This window comes from Curcuma longa, chromosome 11, assembly GCF_044706935.1.
Source record: "Curcuma longa cultivar G26 ecotype Majalengka, Jawa Barat chromosome 11, ITB_CL_G26_1.1, whole genome shotgun sequence".
NCBI lineage: Eukaryota > Viridiplantae > Streptophyta > Magnoliopsida > Zingiberales > Zingiberaceae > Curcuma > Curcuma longa.
Genome location: NC_133871.1, coordinates 17,711,405 through 17,728,038, shown reverse-complemented (window position 1 = coordinate 17,728,038; position 16,634 = coordinate 17,711,405). Strand labels below are relative to the sequence as shown.

Below are 16,634 nucleotides of genomic sequence, written 5' to 3'. Positions count from 1 at the left end.
GAAGAAAAATCTCTTATAATATGGAGCAACTGAGACTTTTGCTCTGTAATTGCAGCACCATAACCCGGGAGGCGCTGTAATTTGTCTGTTTGAGTGGGAAAAGGGAAGGTGAAAGGAAATTTTGATTAGTCAATGTGTGCAAGTTTGACTAACGGCTTGAAGTGTTCAAATAGTAAAAGTAATCCAGCTAGCACAGTGTGTGCAAATCTGACTTTTTTTTTTCAAATTTTATTTTATCGTACGTAATTAATATAATTCAGTGAATTAGATCGATATATTCAACTAAAACAAAAGTAACAAAGTAATAATCTTTATCGATACACCTCTCTCTCTCAATTATATATATATAGTTTATACATCTTGAACAAGATCTATATATCTTGATGCCTAGATCTCTCTGCCTTCAAAATACTTCTTGGAACGAACTGTACGTGAGACAATCTCGCCAAAAATCCATGTCGTCGTCACTGTTAAATAGGTCGTAGCAGTAGTGACTTGGACTTGCAGGGGTTCCTATCGTTGCAAAATGATCAATGGAGAAGGGGTCCGACCAAAAGCTCTCCATCTCTGCTGCTACATGTTGTAGTTCATCCTCCGGTAATTTGCCATCATCAGTAGGATCGCCATTAATGCTGATCTCTGCAATCGCGGTACTGGAAGAGAAGTCGTCACTGTTTGATTGATGATCTGTAGGGGTTGTTTCTGTGGCGATGGCATCCATGGACATGAATGCGTCCGACCAAAACCTCTCCATCTCTGACTGTTCGAGGAACTCATGGATCATACTCGTGCAGAAATCTACACTGGATGATGTCTCCAACTGAACCCCCTCAATCTCTGTCTCTACGAGGAGCTCGTTCTTGGATCGATCGAGTGGGTTGACAAACCTCGAAGCGTCGGAGCTCTCGCTCTTTTTCTTGCTCTTCTTCTTCTTCTTCATCTTCTGTGTCCTTGACGCCGAGTTCGGGTCGAGGAGACGCCTCTTCAAATTCGTGTGCCACACATTCTTGATCTCGTTATCTGTCCTCCCTGGCAAGCTCGCAGCAATGGCGGACCACCTGCGCATGCACGTACCCAAGCGAGCTACTGAGCAACGAACGAATTGAACGAACGATCAATCAATCATCAAGCGTGTGCATGCATGCGGTCGTACCTGTTGCCGAGCTTCCGGTGCAGCTGGACGATGGTCTCCTCCTCTTCCTCCGTGAAGTTGCCTCGCTTGATGTCCGGCCGCAGGTAGTTCATCCACCGGAGCCTGCAGCTCTTCCCGCACCTCAACAGCCCTGCTCGATCGAGGAACCAAAAGAAGAGTTCAAAGACTGAGATAGTTGATCTTTACATGTAGTACTCGATCGTCGATCGAGGCGCTAGCTCACCGGCTTGTTTGGGGAGGGCGCGCCAGTTGCCATGGCCGAATCCGCGGATGTGGTTCACTAAGATCTGGTCCTCTTCCGGCTTCCATGGCCCCTTGTTCAGGCCAGCTGCCTTCTCGCAGCAGGGAGCTCTCCCCATCTCCTAGCTCGATTCTTCTTCTGCAACTCTTAATTGGTTCCTTCCTCGTTCTCTGTGTGCTGCAATTCACCGTTCGTTCAAATATATAGAGAAGATCAGGCAGTCAGAAGCTTCCCGGCAAAGGGAGAGAGAAGAGCTTGGAATTGCCTGCTTTGCTTTGCTCTGCTAAAAATCAAAAGAATCTTTTTTTTTAGAAAATGTTTAAATTAAATTAAAAGGCATTCCATCACATGTTTATATTAAAAATGTCTTGTATTTCAATGTTAGGTGAATGATGTAGCCACTATTCATTAACTTCGTAAAAAATCAATTTTTAAAATTAAAATTACTATATAAAAAATATTATTATATCCAAGAATTATTTACTAACCACTTGATTCAAATCATTTAAATTTTATCAAAATTATTTTAAAATAAAATAATCGTTACACATTATAACATCTACCGTAGTATTAAAAGTAAAGACAACGTATAATTAATTGAAATCCAAACATAACGCCAATGTTTTCCAATCACAAACTTGATTAGTACTCATTAAGCAAGTCATTAGTATTTCTGTATTTGCATAAAAGGAGAAAAAAAGACAAAAAAATTATATTTGTTAGTTTAATTCATAGATAAATGATTATATTGAAATATGGTGTGAGTAAATTTTATTTTTGTTAGACTAAAAGTTAACTTTGTCAATTGTTAGATTGTCTATGAAATACAATAAGTTAGAGTCACGACGAGCAGTATTTTAATTTGTTGTTTGTTATGGTCGCGAGGAGTGGGTTGCGGTTAGTCAAGTCCGAGAGTATCTTATCGAGCTCAACTCAGTGTGATTCGCAGAACTCGAATCAAGCCGAATCCCCCGGCATATTGATCACTGAGTCGAGTTGGGCGGACTGATTCGGACGAGTCGGGTCGGCGATCTAGTGGAAGCTCGTCGCAGACATGGGCAGTGCTTACATGGGCCCAGTGTGGGCAACTGCCCACACTGGGCCCGAACCAAAAAAATATTAATATTAATATTATATATATTTTTTGGTCCTAATTGCTTCGTTCCTTTTCTTCTTTTTCGCCCCTTCTCATCGAACGACAACCCAACCCGTCGCTGTGACGCCAAAATCGCAGAGGAAGTGAGGAACCCCCGTGGCCTCGACGCCTCATCCCCCATCGCAGCGTGTCGACATTGCCTCCTCTTCGACTTCTTCTTCCTCCACTGCTGCCGCCTGTGAGCTGTTCCGACTGCGTGTCGCCGCACTCCACAAGACCACAAAACTCAACAAGCCAAGGTATTGTGAGGCCTCCTTGGTTGTCATTCCGAGAAGGAGCTTCCGGTGAGTTCACCAATGATCTGTTTTGTTTCTTCCTTTTCTGCCCCGATCAGGTGTTCTCTCCCTTTTTTTTTTATGGATGTTCATGGATATTTTTTTTCTTGCTCTATTTACTCTACCTTGTACATGGTTAGATCCCAGAGTTGTGGGTTTTGCTCGGTCTATGATTCGCTTCCATCTTAGTTTGTTCTGTTCCGTCGGCATTTTCCTATCCGGAGAATTGAAAATTGATAGGAAAAATTTGTTGTATAGTCTAGCTATATCCCTGTGGCACGTTGAGGCCCTAATTTTAACATCTTATTGTTGGGGGTTTGCGACACTAGAGCGTTACAGAGTCCCAAACCAAACCCTTAGTTGCTTAGGGAAATTAATCGTAGCACTGGATTCAAGCAAAGGGGTTATTGGGTCTGAGTAAGAGTCTTAGGTGAAAGGCAGAAGCATATCCAAATACTTGTGTTCCAAATTTGGATTCTTTTCTACCAAGTTCCCATTGTCCTCAATTTTTGAAAAAAAAAGAAAAGAAACATATGTCCGTCATCTGGTTTCCTACCCAATTAATATAGGCTGAATGGTTCAAGAAAGTAGATAAATAACAGTGTCAAAGGAGGACTACCTGGATGTCCATCAAATCTTCGAGCTAAAACACATCTTGAAAGTTGCAATTATCTGGCATTGTCCTATTGACTTCTGATTGAACATAACCTGAAAATTCATGGCTATATGTAGATAACCCACTAATCAATTTTTCCTATTCTGTAAAAATAAAAATAGGGCTCGATTTTACTCAAACCTCTAGTTTCTAGGTGATTGAGTGATTCCCTCTTAATCTATTTTAGTCTTAAATCTTTATTTCAACAACCTACCTAGTACAGCTAGTTCGGCATCAATTCCTGATGGGAAGAAATTTTCATTATTAGATTAGTTTTGAATTAAAAACTCCAATTGTAATACAGTTCCAGTTTAAGAGAGAAAATAGTAGGAATTCAACTTCTTATATTTAAAATCATATAATTATCAACCAATTCTGAAATGATATCAATTCTCCAAACCTAAATTGATCTAGTTTTCAAATCTAAAGACTTTATTAAATATATTATATTGTTGCCCACACTCGATCAATATCCTAGCTCCGCCCCTGGTCGCAAAACAAGCCCGAATCCCCCGAGCGGAAGACTCCTGCCAACTCTCAAATCATCCGAGTCGACTCTGCAGGCTGATCCGAAGCCCCGACGCGACTTCTCCCTCCTGAGTCAAATCAATGCCTTTCGACTCGCCTTGCACTGTTCCTTGAAAGGCCACTCCCCCATCGTACAGTTATGAATGCCCTCTTGACACCTCTGCAACCAATCATAGTAATGCCCTGACAGATGTACGTGACATGATCCTTCAGATACTAAGTCAACGATAGGACACATACTCTGAATATACCATGCCTCCTGACAAATTCATAACGATGATGGGACCTCAGCCATACTCGTGATGTGACATGACTCCTTAGACCCATATATAAGGTTGGTTCCGTAAGAGAGGGAGGTATGCATTCTCACCGTTTCTACTTTCTCTTCGCTTTCTGACACCCTCTTTCTCCTTTACAAATAACTTAAGCATCAGAGTGGTCGCGCCAGGGCAGCCCCTGGCCTTCCTCCTCACGGTCGTTGTGATCACAGGTTCGAGTAGCTTCACGGCCTCCTCTTCGCCTACTTTCATCTAAGCGTGGTGTTGAGAAGAGTCAACAGGAGCGGATTCAATAGGAATATTATTTTTTTTGAATACGAGTAGAAATGCATTTAAAAAAAGAAATTGATTAATTAATTAATTATGGCGTGTGGCCATTAACTGGTTTGTTGGTACAAGTCTGACTTTTATTAATATAATATTGGTCAACAGTTCGTACAAGCTTGACATTTTTTTTTGACTTCTAAGAGTCAACAAAAACGTGGCATTGGATATATCAAAAAACATTGTTATCACTGTTCATTCACTTTCCGTTAGTTAATTTGTCGGTATTATTTTTTTTACAATTTCCTGAATTATTAGGCATCTAATTTTTTAAATATTCAAGTCTCATATTTCACTTTTAAAATTATTAAAGAGGCGTTTGGTTTGATCATTTTTTGTTTTGATTTTCTTATTTTCTATAAGTTCTGTTTAGTTTGTATTTTTCAATCTTATTTTCTAGAAGATAAAAAGTTATTTTATAAGAAAATAAAAAATAATAAAATATCATTTTCTATAGAGAATAAAAATTATGATTGAAAAATAGAAAATGAGAAAAGACGGCTACAGTGGCGCACACCTCCTCATCACACAATTATTTTAATAAAATAATTTATTAAATTAATAAATATAATTTGATAATTTTATTTTAATAAAAATAATTCATTAAAAATAATGATTTTAATAAAATAATTTATTAAATTAATAAATATAATTTTTTATTTTATCTTTTAAAATTTAAAATAAATTTATATATATTTTAATAAAATAATTTATTAAAATAATTATTTCAATAAAATAATTCATTAAATTAATAAATATAATTCCTTGATTTTTTTTATTTTTTAAAATTTAAAATAAATTATTCTTTAAATTTATAAATATTTAAATTAAATTTTATTAATTAATTAATTTGATTTCAATTAGATTTCAAGTTATGTAATGCTGTATTAGAAGGTCACACCCCTTTCTAATATGGTTGATTTTTTTTGTATGATTTTTCTTTTTTCATGATGATATTTTTATTAAAAAATCTATTTTATTTATAATTTTTTATATTAATAAATCAAACATATTTTTTAATTTTAATTTTTAAAAAATAAAAAATAGTATATTATATCAAACATATTTTCTATTTTCTAAAAATTAGATTAGAAAATAAAAATAAAAAATAAAAAAAAATTCAAACCAAACGCCACCTAAACTATACAGCAATTTTTCAAAATACAAAATAAAATAATAATAGATAAGTTGTTAGATCGCTGGACCATTGGTCGGCGCCATCAGCAGAAATCTGTCACCTGCGCAAGTTTTTTTTAAAAAATTATTATTTTCTGTTATTTTTTTATTAATCTGTTTTCGAACCTGCGCGCGTTTTTTTTGTTGTTATCATTATTATTTTCTGTTATATTTTTTATAAACAGACCGACAGTTGCGCGCGCTTTTTTGTTATTATCATTATTAGAAACTGTTATATTTTTTATAAACAGACCGACAGTTGCTGAGTTTATTCCGAAGCGAACTGCGAGTTCATCTCCATCGGCAAAGCATTAGACCAGTCCCGTGACTCCGACGATCGACGTTCTCCATGACGACATCTTCTTCTCTCGACCACTGGCGGGGCTTCTTCCGGGCGGCCGGCGACTCGGACATCTTCCACGTCATCCGACAAGCCATACGCGTCGCTGCCTCCGATCACCCGGACGAGTTCAAGATCCGGCGGGATGAGATTGCACAGATGCTCTTCGTCGTGCCGAAGGCCAACGAGGGCCGCTGCGGAAACGCCGCCGTCAAAACGATCGAGGTGAAAGCGATAGAAGATAAGGAGGATGACGGCCGTGGCAACGCCGTCAAAGTGATCGAAGTCAAATCGATCGAGGAGAAGGAAGATGACGGCCGTAGCAACGTCATCAAAGCGATCGAGGTCCAAGCTATCGAGGAGAGGGAGGAGGACTCTGGCCGTGGCAACGCCGTCAAAAGCGGTGGTGCTTTATTCCTGCCACTGACTCCCTCTGAGGAACAGAAACCAGAGCGTGCTGCTGTCGCCGTTGGTGAAGAACAAGCAGATACGATGAGGCGAGAAACCTGGAAGCTACTGTCAGTTTCAAAAAATGGCAAGATTCGTTATCAAAGATTTCTCCATGACCAAACGAAGCCATCGGAGCCACAAAGAACAATATCGACAGAGCATCCACCAGAGCCTCCTGTGATTGCACCTGAGCCTAGCAATCAGGAAGGGTCGCTTCCAACATTCACAGAGCATCAACCTGAGCCTGATCCTGTGATTGCTCCATCCACAAGACATCCACAAGGCAGGTCACAGAGAACATCCACAGAGCATCAAGTACCTGAGCCTCCTGTGATTGCTGTTGCTCAACCTGCAGAGCTTCCCAGATTGCCAAACATGCTTCTAGATGTAAGTTAGTTTAGCCGTTAAGTTTCTCACTTAATTTATATCTAGCTAGCTAGTCGTTTAAAGAGAATTATATATCAATTGTATTTTTTTTTGTTTTGTTTTAACAATTCAAATGTCTTGATCAGGACGCATCGCTTCGATCTAAGCTGGAAACGTCAAAGCGCAAGCTTCGCGAAGGCTACCAACAAACTGAAAACGGTATGTACGTTGGATTCAATAATGTCTGGTGAAGGAAGAGTAGTATATAGTGACATGCATGTTAATTTACTTGATATATATATGCGTTGCAGCGAAAAGGCAGCGAAAGATACAAGTAATTCAACCTCGAAATGTACCCAAGGACAGCGGTAAAAGGCCTCCCCTGTTTAAGAGCTTGGGAACTTGGCTGCGATAATTCTATCTTTCAAGCTGCTAGCTTCAGAGCTCCAGTTGCTCGCTCGCTCGCTTCTAGACGTGAAATCTTGATGTGTACATGAACCATCCACCACTTACAGCTAGCAAACTAATTAGCTATTTGGTCTAGCTATATATATATGTTTCTTTTAGAACATGCACGTACTTATGTTTTTGTTTCTGGATTTATTTGTCCTAAACAATTTCATCTCGTACAACAATAGTTGTTAAGATTTTTTTATCATTATGGGATGACGAGTGCTCAACTACTAATATGATTCTTGAAGAGATTTTAATAGCCCTCAGGTATAGTTAAGTTGGTTGTGATGAAACAGATTTGTAGAAGATGAAAAGATTTTAATAGGTATGAAATATTTTATTGGTTTATTGAGCATCATGCAAAGGACTGTTGTCTGAACACACTTTGAGTTTCAGTTTCTCAAGTCGGCCACAGCAATTGACATTTGAACTTCCCGCCAATAATTAATCATGTTTGACATATAAGGAGATTAAGTGCTCCCAGTCCAACATGACTTAATGTGGCCGTTCAATAAGGTCACGTTGTCATCAGGTCAGCATATATGGAACATTTTTGATTGAAATTATCTTTGTTCGACTCTCATACACTCTTTGTAAATATCTAGACCGGGAACATATCGCTCTACTCGTATGCTTTTTAAGAACATTTTCAACTGGAGACATCTCCATTCTACTCATGTATTTTATGAGAACATCTCAAATTGGAAATATTTCCACTTTGCTCATACACTCTAAGGGCGCATCCACACATTGCTCATATGTTCTTTGCGAACATCTCCACTTTACTCATATACCATTTGGGAACATCTCCGCTTTGCTCATGTGTTCTATGAGAATATATCCAATCGAGAACATCTCCACTTTGCTTACATGCTTTATGAAAATATCTCCGTCTTGCTCATATGCTCATTGAAAACATTTCTGATCCAGAATATCTCCACTACGCTTATACACTCTCTCAGAAGTGAGAACATCTCTAATCCGTTTGAGACTAGAGGTTGCGCCTCGCCTGCAAACTAGCGGCGAGCAAGGTCATGGCCGATTTATAGCCCTGTCATCGAGCTGTTATGACGGTGAGGTTGAGATGAAGATGCGACGATGGATGGAAAGTTGGTTCCATTTGATTTGGGCGGATAAGAAAACAAGTTAAATTTGATATCCGCTCATGAATTTATAATCCGTCTGTCCATGTATGTTTTTTTGCAAGAGTAAACAGAGGAATCCATCCTTTAATTATATCATCCGTGCTCCAAATGAAACTAAACATATATAAGAGCCCCGGAACATAATTGAGTTGGTTAATTAACGGAGCAGAATTGCTGAAGTAAACAATGATCGAATCTCGACAAAGCTGAAGTAATACCCTTCTCCGTCATGGTCAACTGTAGCTTTTCAATTTACCTCCTCATATATGGTCGTGGGACCGACCGTGTGGGGCCGCTAGGATTGTAGATTCCTACCAGCGACAAATTAATTATTCAACGCAGCCAAATTAGCCTGCGCTTAAATTGATGCATGCTTGAAATGGTCATTTGACTTTGTGTACTTAAGTAGGATAAATTTGTGGAAATAATCGATATGAGTTGAAGTTGATTGAAAATGATTGAAAGACATTTTGACTAAACTTAATTAAATAATGTCAAGAGTCAAAATTAATGTTAGATTTTTCTAAAAATATTAAATTAGTTGACGTTTTCATTTTGGTTATGTTTGCAGAAAAGTAATTGAAGATTCTTTTAAAATTGTAAGTTCTTCGCATGCATGGATAAAGTCAATTGAATCAAAAATCTTCTTTAATTTTGATTAATATTAAAATTTCTATCTGTGAGATAATTATCTCAATTTGTTTGATATTTTTTTTGTGATTTAAAGGTTCGATTTTAGTGTTAAGTCATTGCTTAATTACATTTGAATATATATTACAAGTATTTAAAATGTATTTAGTTATCGAAATTGTAATATTAATATCAAAATAAAAAGTGATTAATTGTAATTGGCCAATGCGAGAGTCTAGTAATTTTCTATAGGTAAATGAAAGCAATTACGATACGTCATGATCATGCATGCATCACAGGATCTAATTATCACATGCATGCAAAATATAATATACATTTCTATCCTACGAGCATGTATCACATATATATATATATATACATGCAAAATATAATACATTTATACCATTAATTAGATCATGAAGAAAACTCGATCTGTGTTAAGATTATAAATGAATTAAAATATTTATATATAAATTAATGTCAGACAGAAAGATCAACAAGAAGACGACAATCTGTAGTCTAAATTAGGGGGCGTTTGGTTTGGAAGATGTTTTTCATTTTCTGTTTTTTATTTTTTATTTCTAATTTTTTATTTTCTGATTTAATTTTCAGAAAATAGAAAATGCATTTGGTATGATATACTGTTTTCTGTTTTCTAGAAAAGAAAATTAGAAAATGTGTTTGGTTTGATAAATTAGAATTAACTGGTTTTATTAATTATATTTTTTATTTTTTAATTAAAAATAAAGCTATGTCCTCACCCGTCGCTGTCCCTCGTCCCCTCCATGCGTCTCCCCCTACCCCAGACGCCATGCTTCCTCCCTCAGAGTTCCGTGCGCCGCCGCCCTCACCCGTCGCCGGCGCACACCCTCACGCGCCTGGAGACGGCGAGGAGCTCGCCGATTTCCTCGCTCAGTTCCTCCGCATCCCCAAACTCAATCTCCCGCACCACATCTTCCCCCAGGAAGCCACGCTATGGGACCCCGCGGAGATCGACTTCCGAACCCTGATATCGCCGGATGCGGGCCGATCCGAGGCGGATCTGCTCAAGTCCGCGGCCGCGGCCTTCGCCTGTTTCCGGCTTGCGAACCACGGTATCCCGCCGGGACTGATCGCGGCGGTCAGAGGGGCCGCGGCGTTGGCATTCCAGATGCCACCCGAGGAGAAGGAGAAGGCGAAGGTGGCGAAGTTGCTGGAGAGGAGTTGGGGTTTTGAAGCGGAGGAGGTAGGGGAAGACGAGGTAGGGGACTGATCGCGGCGTCGAGGAGAAGTGGAAAGCGTGAAAACGCGCCGCGTTTTCCCGTTTTCCATCTTGCGCTACAGATTTGGAAAACGACATTTTATCATTTTTTATTTTCCCTGTGTTTTCCTTTTCATTTTCCAGAAATAGAAAACGCGGATTCTAAACAAACAGATTTTCCATTTTCATTTTCTGAAAAACAGAAAATGAAAATGGAAAATGAAAAATGGACATACCAAACGCCTCCTTAGATTTTCAAAAAGTTGGTCGAGAGCTTTTAAGCTGTATACGCATGTATATGTATACAAACGTGGTTGAAGAAAAGGATAGATTATGACTTGAAGTCGACCATAAGTCAACAAACAACAGCCTTAAATATTTCCATTATATATATATATATATTATATATATATATATATATATATATATATATATATATATATATATATATATATATATTTTTTTTTTTTTTTTTTTTTTTTTGTTGGGTTGCAAGGGTACAAACATAGTCCCACATCTAAAGTACATGAAAAATATCATGGTGTTAAAAGGATGAAAAAATATCTCCAACCAATGAAGCCTTTGGACCAAAGTGGATAAACAAAGCCATGAGGGCTTAGGATCGGTAGTGGACAATATCATACCATCTGTGAATATATTTTGATTCCATCGGTACTAACATATATGATGTGCATCTTAAAATATATCACTGTATATTTATTTATTTACGATTAAGTCATTTAAGATTTTTTTATTTAGGAGTTAGATAATAACATTAAATACAAAAATAATTTAAAATGGAAATTATTTTTTGTTTTTTTATTTTTGATTTACGGATTAAGCCATTTAATATTTTTCCTTTAGAGTTTAGGAATTCAGTTATAGTATTAAACATAAAATTTTTTTAATATATCTGATAGGCACTATAATTTAATTTTTTAGTTAACACTTGATATCAAACTCTTAGAATCGATTAATCCGGAAGATGATCAATTTAATTCTATAAAAAATTTTCATCAATCACTAAGATAAATTAGAAAGTACTCACGAAAACATTCTTAGATCCGTTTTTCATTGAAAGAAAAATCTCTTTTAATATGGAGCAACAGAGACTTGAATTTGAAATGCGTGATTATTTGTTGGAGAGCTTAATGGCTGCACCGTACAGAGCTTAATAGATCTTGATTCTTGAGCAAGATCTATCTTGATGCCTAGATCTCTCTGCCTTCAAAATACTTCTTGCAAACTGTACGCGAGACAATCTCGCCAAAAATCCATGTCGTCGTCACTGTTAAATAGGTCGTAGCAGTAGTGATTTGGACTTGCAGGGGTTCCTATCGTTGCAAAATGATCAATGGAGAAGGGGTCCGACATCTCTGCTGCTACTTGTAGACGTTCATCCTCCAGTAAATTGCCATCAGTAGGATCGCCATTAATGCTGATATCTGCAATCGTGGTACTGGAAGAGAAGTCGTCACTGTTTGATTGATGATCTGTAGGGGATGTTTCTGTGGCGATGACATCCATGGACATGAATGCGTCCGACCAAAACCTCTCCATCTCTGACTGTTCGAGGAACTCATGGATCATACTCGTGCAGAAATCTACACTGGATGATGTCTCCAACTGAACCCCCTCGATCTCTGACTCTACGAGGAGCTCGTTCTTTGATGTGTCAGGACTGTCGTCGGATCGATCGAGTGGCTCGACCAACCTCGGTCGAGCGTTGGAGCTCTCGCTCTTTTTCTTGCTCTTCTTCTTCTTCTTCTTCATATTCTGTATCATTGACGCCGAGTTCGGGTCGAGGAGACGCCTCTTCAAATTCGTGTGCCACACATTCTTGATCTCGTTATCTGTCCTCCCTGGCAAGCTCGCAGCAATGGCGGACCACCTGCGCATGCACGTACCCAAGCGAGCTACTGAGCAACGAACGAACTGAACGAACGATCAATCAATCATCAAGCGTGTGCATGCATGCGGTCGTACCTGTTGCCGAGCTTCCGGTGCAGCTGGACGATGGTCTCCTCCTCTTCCTCCGTGAAGTTGCCTCGCTTGATGTCCGGCCGCAGGTAGTTCATCCACCGGAGCCTGCAGCTCTTCCCGCACCTCAACAGCCCTGCTCGATCGAGGAACCAAAAGAAGAGTTCAAAGACTGAGATAATTGATCTTTACATTACATGTAGTAGTCGATCGTCGATCGAGGCGCTAGCTCACCGGCTTGTTTGGGGAGGGCGCGCCAGTTGCCATGGCCGAATCCGCGGATGTGGTTCACTAAGATCTGGTCCTCTTCCGGCTTCCATGGCCCCTTGTTCAGGCCAGCTGCCTTCTCGCAGCAGGGAGCTCTCCCTCGATCGATTCCTTTCTTCCTTCCTCGTTCTCTGTGTGCTGCAATTCACCGTTCGTTCAAATATATAGAGAAGATCTATCAGGCAGTCAGAAGCTTCCCGGCAAAGGGAGAGAGAGGGCTTGGAATTGTCTGCTTTGCTTTGCTCTGCTAAAATTCCAAAGAATATTTTTTAGAAAATGTTTAAATTAAATTAAAAGGCATTCCATCACATGTTTATATTAAAAATGTCTTGTATTTCAACGTTAGGTGAACGATGTATAACTTCGTGAAAAATCAATTTTTTTAAAATTAAAATTATTATATATAAAAATATCATTATCAAAAATTATTTACTAACTACTTGATTCAAATCATTTAAATTTGATCAAAATTATTTTAAAATAAAATAATTGTTACACATTAACATCTACTTACCTTACCATATATATATATAGTATTAAAAGTAAAGACTTTTATAATATTATAGCAGTTAATCAACTTTAATCATTGCTGATGTATGAAGAAATTTTGATTTGATAGATTATAAATCACATGATTTAATTCAAATTAAAAATTATGATTTTTCAAAGTTCAAATTCTTTGTATTAGAAAACCTTCTAGATAAGTGTTATCATTGTGTCATGGCCTTATTAACTGCTGGATATCTATATTTGATCAAATACAACCATGTCAAGGAACACGATCAAATCGTATTCGGCTCTCTGAACTTCTCCATGAGACACGACTATATTCTTAATTGGCTGATCACTAATTAGAAAATAATAATAATATTTTTTGAATTAAGCTTTTAAAACCCAAAGTTACTTGTCCCACTCTTTGCAACTAAAAGTAATTAAACTTTTAAATTATAGGTTGATTATATCTGAGTATTACTTGAAGAAGACAACATACAATTAATTGAAATCCAAACATAAAGCCAAAATTTTCCAATCACAAACTTGATTAGTACTCATTAAGCAAGTCATTAGTATTTCTGTATTTGAACAAAATGAGAAAAAAAAGACAAAAAAATTATATTTGTTAGTTTAATTCATAGATAAATGATTATATTGAAATATGGTGTGAGTAAATTTTATTTTTGTTAGACTAAAAGTTAACTTTGTCAATTGTTAGATTGTATATGAAATACAATAAGTTAGAGTGACGACGAGCTGTATTTTAATTTGTTGTTTTTTGAATATGAGTAAAAATGCATTTAAAAAAAGAAATTGATTAATTAATTAATTATGACGTGGGGGCCGTGGGGCCATTAATTGGTTTGTTGGTACAAGTCTGACTTTTATTAATATAATATTGGTCAACAGTTCGTCCAAGCTGACTTGTAAGAGTCAGCAAAAACGTGGCATTTGATATATCGAAAAACATTGTTATCACTGTTCATTCACTTTCCGTTAGTTAATTTGTAGGTATTATTATTTTTACAATTTACTGAATTATTAGGCATCTAATTTTTTAAATATTCAAGTCTCGTACTTTACTTTTAAAATTATTAAACTATACAGTAATTTTTCAAAATATAAAATAAAATAATAATAGATAATGGCTCGACCATTGGTCGGCGCCATCAGCGGAAATCTATCACCTGCGCGGGTTTTTTTTTAAAAATTATTATTTTCTGTTATTTTTTTATTAATCTATTCGAACCTGCGCGCGTTTTTTTGTTGTTATCATTATTATTTTCTATTATATTTTTTATAAACAGACAGTTGCGCGCATTTTTTTTGTTCTTATCATTATTATTTTCTGTTATAATTTTTATAAACAGACCGATAGTTGCTCGCGTTTATTTCGAAGAAACTGGAGACTGCCGACTGCTGAGTGAGAGAGCGAGCGATTTGTTCATCTCCATCGGCAAAGCATTAGACCAGTCCCGTGACTCCGACGATCGACGTTCTCCATGACGACATCTTCTTCTCTCGACCACTGGCGGGGCTTCTTCCGGGCGGCCGGCGACTCGGACATCTTCCACGTCATCCGACAAGCCATACGCGTCGCTGCTTCCGATCACCCGGACGAGTTCAAGAGCCGGCGGGATGAGATTGCACAGATGCTCTTCGCCGCGCCGAAGGCCAACGAGGGCAGCGGAAACGCCGTCAAAGCGATCGAGATGAAAGCGATCGAGGATAAAGAGGATGACGGCCGTGGCGACGCCGTCAAAGCGATCGAAGTCAAATCGATCGAGGAGAAGGAAGATGACGGCCGTGTCAACGTCATCAAAGCGATCGAGGTCAAAGCTACCGAGGAGAGGGAGGAGGATTCTGGCCGTGGCAACGCCGTCAAAAGCGGTGGAGCTTTATTCCTGCCGCTGACTCCTTCTGAGGAACAGAAACCAGAGCGTGCTGCTGTCGCCGTTGGTGAAGAACAAGCGATGAGGCGAGAAACCTGGAAGCTACAGTCAGTTTCAAAAAATGGCAAGATTCGTTTTAAAAGATTTCTCAACGACCAAACGAAGCCATCGGAGCCACAAAGAACAATATCGACAGAGCATCAACCAGAGCTTCCTGTGATTGCACCTGAGCCTAGCAATCAGGAAGGGTCGCTTCCAACATTCACAGAGCATCAACCTGAGCCTGATCCTGTGATTGCTCCATCCACAAGACATCCACAAGGCAGGTCACAGAGAACCTCCACAGGGCATCAACCTGTGCCTCCTGTGATTGTTGTTGCTCAACCTGCAGAGCTTCCCAGACTGCCAAACATGCGTCTAGATGTAATTAAGTTTAGCCATTAATATAAGTTTCTCACTTAATTTATATATAGCTAGCTAGCTAGTCGTTTAAAAAGAATGATCAATTGTATTATCTATTTATGTTTTGTTTTAACAATTCAAATGTCTTGATCAGGACGCATCGCTTCGATCTAAGCTGGAAACGTCAAAGCGCAAGCTTCGTGAAGGCTACCAACAAACTGAAAACGGTATGTACGTACGTTGGATTCAATTTAATTATTATATATGTATATATATAAATGCATGTCTGAAGAATTAGGAAGAGTAGTAGTGACATGCATATATATTAATTTACTTGATATATGCATGCAGCGAAAAGGCAGCGAAAGATACAAGTAATTCAACCTCGAGAGGTACCCAAGGACAGCGGTAAAAGGCCTCCCCTGTTTAAGAGCTTGGGAACCTGGCTGCGATAATTCTTTCTTTCAAGCTGCTAGCTTCAGAGCTCCAGTTGCTCGCTCGCTTCTAGACGTGAAATCTTGATGTGTACATGAACCATCCACCACTTACAGCTAGCAAACTAATTAGCTATTTGGTCTAGCTATATATATATGTTTCTTTTAGATCATGCACGTACTTATGTTTTTGTTTCTGGATTTGTTTGTCCTAAACAATTTCATTTCGTACAACAATAGTTGTTAAGATTTTTTTTATCATTATGGGATGACGAGTGCTCAACTACCTTAATATGATTCCTGAAGAGATTTTAATAGCCCTCATATAGTTAAGTTGATTGTGATTAAACAGATTTGTAGAAGACGAAGAGATTTTAATAGGTATGAAATATTTCATTGGTTCACTGAGCATCATGCAAAGGACTTCTGTGCTGAACACACTTTGAGTTTCAGTTTCTCAAGTCAGCCACAGCAGCAATTGACATTTGAACTTCCCGCCAAATCGGCGAGTTTTAATTTGTTAATACTCAAATTTAAAAATATAAACCCGAAAGTACCTGGAGTGGGCGCCACGCTATCCTGACACCGGCTGATGCATTTTTGAGGAACAGCTCAGCTTTCACGTGTCCCATCGTGGCTTCCCGTTCTACCACTGGGAGGCTGCACGTGACGTTAAACTTTGATCGTCAATTTTTTCGATTTGCCCCCTTCCTTCTTCATACTTCGATCCTCCTTTCTAAATACTCAAATTCAA

The 16,634-nt window shown here is 38.2% G+C and overlaps 2 protein-coding genes across 2 annotated transcripts; both read right to left on the bottom strand.

Annotated features, from left to right (window-relative positions):
- Window positions 1-403: 403 nt before the first annotated feature.
- On the bottom strand, window positions 404-1,512 carry LOC141837250 (transcription repressor MYB6-like). The gene is made up of 4 exons (XM_074724689.1): window positions 1,377-1,512; window positions 1,154-1,283; window positions 888-1,058; window positions 404-803 (listed from the first exon to the last, which is right to left on the bottom strand). Exons 1-4 carry the CDS (start codon window positions 1,510-1,512, stop codon window positions 404-406), a joined length of 837 nt encoding a protein of 278 aa, XP_074580790.1.
- A 10,125-nt stretch (window positions 1,513-11,637) lies between these two features.
- Window positions 11,638-14,656, bottom strand: LOC141837249 (uncharacterized). The gene is made up of 5 exons (XM_074724687.1): window positions 14,623-14,656; window positions 12,625-12,795; window positions 12,397-12,526; window positions 12,121-12,301; window positions 11,638-11,988 (listed from the first exon to the last, which is right to left on the bottom strand). The coding sequence occupies exons 1-5, from the start codon at window positions 14,654-14,656 to the stop codon at window positions 11,638-11,640; spliced, it is 867 nt and encodes a 288-aa protein (XP_074580788.1).
- Window positions 14,657-16,634: the final 1,978 nt, after the last annotated feature.